A 9,340-nucleotide genomic window follows, 5' to 3' on the forward strand; every position below is an offset into this window, starting at 1 on the left:
GGTTTTATTCATGTACAAATGAGTTTTTATCGATCCACTTGGTTATACTTCGTTTTTAGATTTTTGTGATGTTCGCAAATTTAGAGTATTGAATCATGTTGAAACGAGACAGAAACTGCATATTGTTGAATTTATAAATGACATTTTTTTTTGGTACTTCTTGAATTGAATTTGTCTAAAGTTGGATTCATCAATAGGATTTGGAGAGAGATAATTGTCGTTTTATGCTTTCTTATCTGTTCCTGATCCTTTTCCTAAAGGAGATCGAAAAGAACCAAATCTATTACTTATGAAAAAGATAATATGACTCGTATTTATGTTGTTTTCTTTTGTTCTTTTAGAAGGTACTTTGGCTAGCATAAATGCACTTTTATTTATGGGATTCTATGTTATCTGTATTTAAGATGAAATGGGAGCTTAATTGATGTTGTTTTCCTCCACATAGAACCGTTGACTAAATTCTCAGCTTTCTGCTTACAAATGTGCTTGCAGGAATAGTTTCATCAATAGGCAATACTGTTGCTCATAAATCATCACCAAATTCAGTAGAGAAGACTATACAGATCGAAATAGAGAACTAGCTGAATAATAAACACTTGAGGTTCCCTCACGGGGGTTGAATAAAATGAGGAAATGATTTTTTTTTTAAATTGGGTTGGTCTGGAGGGGTAAAAATTAATGAGTGAGAGTTATTTTTAAAAGACACGTGATAATCTCAATGTAAATTTCAATTTTTTTTTAACCTAAAGTTTGATTGGAACGTTTAAAAGTAATATTTTCTTTTCTTAATGTAGTATTTAGTTTAACGTATATTTAATTCTACGAGAATGTATGTATTGTTTTATGGGAGGTAAACTATGGAATTACATTATCTATATTAGTTAAGAGGATATATGTAAGTGTTTTTAAAGATAAAAATAACTTTGAAGTAAGTAATACCTACATAGCACTAGTATTTGGTTTACCATATATTTAATTATTGTTCTTTGCTTAACAAGTACTTACTACATTATTGCTCATTGCATGCCAGTATTTTTTTGTCATGACCCAATCAGAGGGCCATGACGGGTACCTGGAGCTAATCTACCGAAAGACCTCTTTACCTACTTTTCATATCCATATCTAGGTGGACCATATGACTAACTCATAACTATCATAATCTATAAGAGCATGTGTTCAAAGATAAAACACGTCTGTATAACATCTCCAACTACGCCCATATGAACAAGCAGATAGGCTACCAAAAATGATATACAACAATATGAACCGATAAGGTTACATGACATCTAACTACATACATCTGCCTACGAGCCTCTACAAGGAGTATAAAACATCATAAGGACGGGACAGGATCCCGCCATGCCCAAATATGTACTCAAAAGAACAATACCATAGACTGTAGCTCCGAAGCAAGGAAAAGGTTGCATGCGGCAATCGCGGATGAAGCACCTTAGGATCCGATCCATCTCCTGCCTATCGCGGTATGAACGCGGCGTCCACAAACAAAGGACGTCGCACGAATAATGTACCGAGATAAGGTGAATAACAACATAATAAAAGATATGGAAAGTTACATGAGATAAGAGAAATAACCTGTACATCTGAATGCCTTTTAAGGCAGAAGTCATGCATGCTTAGCCTTTTAAAAAAAAATCTGCCACTGCCTCAGATATACGGACCGTATAAAATTTACGGTCCGTACATTTGGACCGTAAATCCCCAACAGAACACCATCACTCACTGGTTCAATTTTACGGTGGAGTCCATTGAATTTACGGTCCGTACAAAATATACGGTCCGTAGATTCAACCGTAAATCTCAACTTTTGCTGAAATGTATTCTCGTCGATTCATTGAGCCTCTAATCCTTCCAATACCTGCTAAACATAAACTTAACCCCTTATAACTATAAGATAAACATGTCTAATCTAATTTAACCTTGATAACCCGGTGTCCAAGACTAGAACCATTAACACACGAAAAATCTCAATGTACAAAACCACGAGGGGTAACATTTTTTTTTTCAACCCAATCATTTCGAGGTCGTTTGGTAAGAGATATTAGAGAAAATAAGGCATGAATTAACTTTATGTATTACTAATTTCTTGTTTGTTACACTTTTTTAACTTATGTATAACTAATGCAAGTATTAGTTATACACTATATTTGGTATTATCTTGTGTATAACTAACACTCCCTCCATCTCAAAATATTTGTTGTTTTATTTATCCAAGACAAAATTAAGTAGGTTTTTTTTTCTTTTCATTTTACCCTTATATTAATTACATTAATGGGCTGATTTTGTGAGTTCACATCTAAATACTTAAGAGATTTTTATCATTCACGGAAAAGAAATATTTATTGAGGAGTATAGAATGTAGTAAATACAAGTTAAGAGGATAAAATAATAAAATGCGAAAATTTTATAAATGCTTTCTTAATGGGCGTGTAAATAAAAATGCGACAAATATTTTGAGACGGAGGGAGTACTTAGCAAGTCATCGTATTAGCAATACAAAAGTATTAATACATGCATTAGCATTGTTAAAGACAAAATTGTGGCTGATGTGAAGGACATTTTGGTAAATAAATAATTTAAAAAAAAATTATACAATGCATGTTATTATTTTTAATAAATCACACCAAACACCGGATAGAAATAATCTCACCATACCTGATGCTTGCATTAGTAATCTTTGCAATGGCATAAACAATTTATGAATGTTATCTCAACACAAGTGAATCAAACAATACAGTTGGTGTACCCCAAGAACCAAACGTACGGGTAACGAACCAAACGTACGGGTAACAAGCCTAAAGAATCAACTTTGACAGCAACGAAGTCAACTGATGTTAAAAAAAACCCAATCCCACTTTTCTCGTGTATAAATAAATTAAAGAATTAGATCAATTCCATCGTATCCTATATTTATCCAAAAAAATAAAAATCTGAATTCTTGTACCTCCCCCATATTGACTTAAATTCATATATTGAAATCAAGAAATAGTAGGAGTATTTGTGTGTGTTGGTAAATGGGTTCAGAAACAGAGGTGATATTAGGGGTAGATGGAGGAACCACCTCAACTGTGTGTGTTTGTATGCCACTTATGCATAACAACATCCCTGATCCTCTTCCAATTATGGGTCGCGCTGTTGCCGGCTGTTCCAATTTTAATAGCGTTGGAGGTATACAATCTTTTACTTGTAGATTGGATTTCAATTAGAATTATCGTTATCAGTTCCTACTCCCTCCCTCCCAATTTAACTGTCTTGCTTTCTTTTTTGGTCTTTCAAGTTCACAATTCAAACATCCTACATGTCAATTTATAACTACAAAATTCAACAGTCACTTTAGTATATTATAAACATCTTTAATTTAGGACCTGAAGATTCAAAAGTTAATATTTATTCCTTAAACTTTGTGCCCAGTCAAACTAAGACACTTAAATTGGGACGGAGGGAGTATAAATTAGTGAGTAGTAGAATAAAGCTGCTCAATTCCAGCAAAATGGATATTGATGATTCATATGGTAAACACTAAGTGGTTTGAATTGAGACATAATTGCTGTTTTACAATTTCTGATTAAGGTTTTGAATATATGAATGTGTCTTGTATAATTCAAAGGAAAAAGGGGAAAGTTTTTTGATTTATGTTAGTTGCTTCATTTGCTTCCTTTTTAACATTAATAAGGGTTTCTCATGTTTTATTTTCTTGGGTGTTTGTTAGTTATTGGAAAAGAATAATCAGGAAGACCTTTCTGGTCTTTGGTATCTAAAATCTAGAGTTTAAGTATTCCTTTTGCTTTTCATGGGGGGAAAGGAACAAGGTAGAAAGAAAACAAGTAGTTCATACTAATCAATCAACTATCTCTTAATTCCATACTAGTTGAGGTCAACTGTATGAATCCTCCTTTGTCTTCATTGCCCTATCTACGGTCGTCTGCATGTGGGTGGATGTTCCAAATCCAAATAAATTAAGTATTCGGGAGTCTCGTCATAGTTAGGCTATATTTTGCTGGTCCTGGTTGTCAACCTGCCGCAACCATCCTTTTTTATCTGCACTTTGGACCGACTGTGCTATGCAAAGCTCACATAGCAGATTAAGTAGGTCAACTAATCAGAAGCAAAATTAATATATGCAGTTCAGTAGGATATTTGTACTTGACCATATGGCTAAGGTTCTGAATTGTTATCTCATTTTGTTAGATATGCTTTTTGGAAATTATGTTGAGCATGAATGGTCATCATTGCAAGTCAATCCACATTGAATGCTATGAGCGGAATAATATTGTGTATTTCTGTGGATTTCAACAGTTGTTCTATTGTTGAAGTTTGTTAAATCAACTGCTAGAAATGTTTTCCTTACGGTTGAAGTAATGTCATAAGGCATAGATGTTCTTGATTCCTTTTTTTTTTATTTTTTAATAAAGTTAAATGTTCTTGATTCCTAATAGATATGAGTTTCTTTTGCCATTTCATTTTGGGTCTATGTTTACAGAAGATGTAGCTAGAGAAACACTGGAAAAGGTTATAGAAGAAGCTTTGTTTGATGCTGGTGTCAAACGATCAGCTGTTCAAGCAGTTTGTTTGGGTCTATCTGGTGTGAACCATCCAAAGGATCAGGGGAAAATATTAGGCTGGCTGAGGTTTGCTCCTTGCACTCATTTGTTTACTGTTCTTTTTGTTTGTGGAGTTCCTTTCTTTGAGCCGAGGGTCTTTTGGAAACAGCCTTTCTGCCCCACAAAGGCAGAGGTAAGGTCTGCATACATCCTACCCTCCCCAGACCCCACTTGTGGGATCACACTGGGTATGTTGTTGTTTGTTGTTTGTTTGTGGAGTTAATCTTGTACTTCAGGTGTAACTTTTGAACTTAGTCTCAATATTAGGCTGCCGATATTTGCTCTTAATAACCGAGAATTCTGCTGTTCCAGCTTCTAGTCTCAATATTAGGCTGCCGACATTTGCTCTTAATAATTGAGAAATCTGCTGTTCCAGCTTCTAGTCTCAATATTAGGCTGCCGACATTTGCTCTTAATAACCGAGAAATCTGCTGTTCCAGCTTCGAAACTCGGTGGAATAACGGGTCCGCCCCTTTAACCTTCTCCTCAAATATTAGACTTGGCCCACCAGCCAGGACTTGAACTCGTGATGTGCTCTTACCTTACATCCAGTATTGTACTATCTCGGCGGATGAATCAAAGCCCTGGGAGCTTCAGTACTGCTAATTTTAGCAAGCAATTTCACATAATTGTGTCTTGAATGCTAATTGTTTCAAAACTATGGGACATTTGGACCTTGAGTTAATTGTTCCAAAATTATGGGACATTCGGACCTTGATATGCGAAATACTTTATACTTGTGATAATGTTGTATCTCGAATATCAATTCCAAATGTCTATACTTTTCACTAAATAATTGTCAAAACTATGATAATTTTACAGGAGCACATTCCCAAGTCATGTTAAGTTGTATATTCAGAATGATGCCGTGGCTGCTCTAGCAAGTGGTACGGTGGGAAAACTTCATGGCTGTGTTCTGATAGCTGGTACAGGAAGCATTTCTTATGGATTTACTGAAGACGGAAGAGAAGCTCGGGCCGCGGGAGCAGGGCCTGTTTTGGGTGATTGGGGGAGGTAAAGTTGGTGCGTATTCATTGTTTTTCATAAAGATTCGTATTCTGCTACATTTTCCTCTTCCCTATAACCTGAAAAAGACGAATATGTGGAGAAACATATTCTGCTCATATATATAGGAAATTAATTGTTTTTGTGTTTTTCACTTTTTGTCTTTTTTGTCATAAGAAAGTATACTTCTGCTAATTTAGAATTTCAGCATATCAGTTGGCCTTGAAAAGGTCTCCATAGACATATCTGCATGGTAAAGTTTAGTGGTGTAGCTTTCTGTACTGCTAACTTTGTAAATTGTGTGAGGATGTTATCAAGTTCTGATTAACAGTTGAATTTTCACATTTGTTGCACAGTGGCAGATGTTCATGTTGCATGCTACACATGTTTGCCAAATGATGGCTAAACTAGAAACCTTGAACTCATTGCACGAGTAGAGAGTTTTGTGAATATAGCAAGCGACATTTGGATAGATGAGAGATCTGGTTTTGATAAGAGCTAAACTTGATACTAGAACTGATTTGTGTCCTCATAGATTATTTTACTTCAATATTTAGGACTCTCTAGTGAGTTTATTGCTGCTCAGAGGTTGCGTTTTAAATCCAAACTCATTCAGATTATGTTCTGAATCAGAGAACTTAGTCCTTACCTGTTGGAGCACTTGAACTAACTCTTTTACTAGTTGTTTATCTTAGTTGAAGACATTGAAATGATACTCTGTTCTCCTAATTCTGATTCTGTTCTCCTAATTCTGATTGACCGACGAATTCGGTTATAGATACTTTGATTTGACAATTGAAATTGATAAAAATGAGCAAATAACTTCATAAAAAAGAGATAAAAATGATCAAAGGAATAGGAAGAAATCCCAGAGAGCTGTTATTCTGTGCCCTAGCAACTTTCAGTTTCCACGTGCATCTCAAATTGGCAACTCTGGATTCTCCCCCAAGCTTGTCATAAATGTTATATTTCATGTGCCTAGCTTTCAATGAGGTTTTATGGAATAGCTCCTACTACACCCTTGGTTATGCCCATGACGACTTGATCCCAATTTTCAGGGCTAGTATTATGATTTTGCATCCAACTTTTCATTGATATAGTGTCTATCTTCCTTAACATGATTGGTTATATCACGTTGAAGTGGATTATGAGCAATATTCATTTCTCCCTTGTCCTGATACGGTGTCATTGGATGCAATATAAAACTTTAAACGTTGAATTGAGCTTCAGGGTCAAGGTAAGTCATCGATGCTAGGAACTATCGTTTGATGCTTTGCTTTGACACTTAATTGGGCTGCAACAGGTAGAATTGATTCAGGTTACCATATTTCATCTAAATATATCAGGGGTAAGTTTATTGTAAGTACCTGCAATGTTCTGCTTTGATGCCTGTTTCTAGTTCATGTGGTTATTCAAAGAGAATAATATTACTTGGCTGGAGCCCTTTAGGAGTAAAAAAATTCACTATTCTAATCCAAAGGACATCCATGCTTGAGGTACATCTCAAGCAAAAGTTACAGCGAGAAAACGTCCAACTGACTTTGAAAACATGAGATGTATCTAATACTGATTTTAGGATTTTGATAAGCCGAGGGTCTATCGGAAACAGCCTCTCAACCTGCCAAGGTAGGGGTAAGGTCTGCGTACACTCTACCCTCCCCAGACCCCACTTGTGAGATTACACTGGGTATGTTGTTGTTGTTGATAAGTTTCAGAACACATATATGGACTATATTGTCACGTGTTTTTTGTTTATTTCTTGGATGTAGTGATACGTCCGAATTCGCACTTGGCCATGAGTTATATTTGGGTTAGGATACTCCTTGGACAAAGCAACTGGGATCTTTAATTTGTTTATTTTCTGTACCTTATTTGTACATCATTTTTGTGTTTTTGAGGCGAAACAGCCCCAGATCAAGGATGGGGCTGAATACAACTTTAATAATTGCTCACTAATACACTAATTTTTTCAAACTGCCATTTATGTTCGTTTGTTTTTGTGTTCATGTCATAGTGACGAGTAGTTTCAAGTATCTTGGGTCTATTATACAAGGCAGTGGGGAGATTGACGATGATGTCACACATCGTATTAGGGCTGGGTGGATGAAATGGAGGCTGAAAGCTTCGGTGCTATGTGATAAGAAGGTGCCACCACAACTTAAGGGCAAGTTCTACAAAGTGGTGGTTAGACCAGGCCATGTTGTATGGGGGCGGAGTGTTGGCCGGTTAAGATCTCTCAACGTTCGAAAGATGAAAGTTGCGAGATGAGAATGTTGAGATGGATGTGTGTGGCACGCCGGGAGTGACGAGGATTAGGAATGAGGCTATCCGGGACAAGGTGGGAGTGGCCTTGGCGGAAGACAAGATGCGGGAAACGAGGCTGAGATGGTTTGGACATGTGAAGAGGAGAGATACAGATGCCCCAGTGCGGAGGTGTGAGAGGTTGGCCATGGATGGTTTGAAGAGGAGGGGGGTAAGCGAGAGAAGTATTGGGGAGAGGTGATTAGACGGGATATAGCGCGATTCTGACTACAGGGACATGACCTTAGATAGGAGGGTATGGAGGACTCGATTAGGGTAGAAGGCTAGTAGATAGTAACGTTTATCCTTTCGTATTAGTAGTCACATTATCGCGATATAAGTTCTTGTGCTTTGATTTATACTATTTGTTATCTGTACTTTGATTATCTTATTTTATCCAGTGATAGCTACGCCTCCTTTACAACCGTTCTTCGTATCAGCGGCTTAGTCGCTTTGCTTATTTGCGTTTTCCATATCGCTTTGAATCTCCCCGGCCTTATCCGACCTCTTTTTATGCTTTTATGCTTTTATTGAGCCGAGGGTCTTTTGGAAACTTCGGTAGTCCTACCTTGGTAGGAGTCGAGGTGCGTACACTCTACTCCCTGGACCGTTGTGGGATTTCACTGGGTTGTTGTTGTTGTCATAGTGATCACTGTAATGATTGTTTTCATTAATTGGTTTCTCTCTCCTCTCTCCTCTCTCCTCTCTCTTCTCTCACCCCTCACCCCCCAACGGTAAGATCAGTGACTCCGCCCGCCCCCCTCCGGCTAGCCCCCTTTCCGTGGCCGGCGGCCGGCGGTCTATCTCTCTCTTCCTCTCTTTCTTTCTTTTCCTTTCCTTTCTTTCCCTCTCGCACTCCCGCAACCGGAAACCCCTTCTCCAGTAGGTTTCGGTCGAGGCCTGAACGAGCAGTCCACAGGCGGTACGGCGGTGAACGTGATTATCTTCGGGTAGGTGAACAGTATTTTCTTGCGGTTAACAGGTTCCATTTACCTGGAGTTGGTACCTTCGGTAGCCCGTACCCATTCCGCCTTTTAGCCTTATAATTTTTGCCTGCCCTACTTAATTGAATATTTATTTCGATTTCTTGCCTTTAGCTCTAACTGTCGCTTTAGTATTGATCCTTATTTGTCTTAGATAAACCTGGCTAGTGTATATTTGCTTTAGTGGCTTTAGTGAGGGATGGTGGACTAGGGTCATGTTGTCGGTCGGGGATGGGGGCTAAGTGGGTTAAGGGAGCTTCTAGGTTGAGAGTAGGATCTTGGAACATCGGGACTTTAACGGGAAAGTCCATAGAGCTAGTTAAGATTCTTAAGAAGAGGAGGATTAATATTGCTTGCGTCCAAGAGACTAAATGGGTAGGGCCTAAAGCTAAGGATGTGGACGGGTATAAGCTTTGGTTCTCGGATAGGTTG

At 37.6% G+C, this 9,340-nt stretch overlaps 1 protein-coding gene across 1 annotated transcript; it reads left to right on the top strand.

Moving 5' to 3' along the window:
* The first annotated feature begins 2,643 nt into the window (after window positions 1–2,643).
* Window positions 2,644–5,867, top strand: LOC132056792 (uncharacterized). Its single transcript, XM_059449140.1, has 3 exons — window positions 2,644–3,186; window positions 4,499–4,646; window positions 5,442–5,867. Exons 1-3 carry the CDS (start codon window positions 3,033–3,035, stop codon window positions 5,635–5,637), a joined length of 498 nt encoding a protein of 165 aa, XP_059305123.1. The 5' UTR covers window positions 2,644–3,032; the 3' UTR covers window positions 5,638–5,867.
* Window positions 5,868–9,340: the final 3,473 nt, after the last annotated feature.

This window comes from Lycium ferocissimum, chromosome 5, assembly GCF_029784015.1.
Source record: "Lycium ferocissimum isolate CSIRO_LF1 chromosome 5, AGI_CSIRO_Lferr_CH_V1, whole genome shotgun sequence".
Classification (NCBI taxonomy): domain Eukaryota; kingdom Viridiplantae; phylum Streptophyta; class Magnoliopsida; order Solanales; family Solanaceae; genus Lycium; species Lycium ferocissimum.

Excerpts from the sequence above, each read along its gene's own strand:
- LOC132056792 (XM_059449140.1), top strand. The coding sequence starts at position 3,033 with ATGGGTTCAGAAACAGAGGTGATATTAGGGGTAGATGGAGGAACCACC. Across the intron at positions 3,187-4,498 it reads CAATTTTAATAGCGTTGGAG|AAGATGTAGCTAGAGAAACA; the intron begins GTATACAATCTT and ends CTATGTTTACAG. Across the intron at positions 4,647-5,441 it reads AAAATATTAGGCTGGCTGAG|GAGCACATTCCCAAGTCATG; the intron begins GTTTGCTCCTTG and ends ATAATTTTACAG.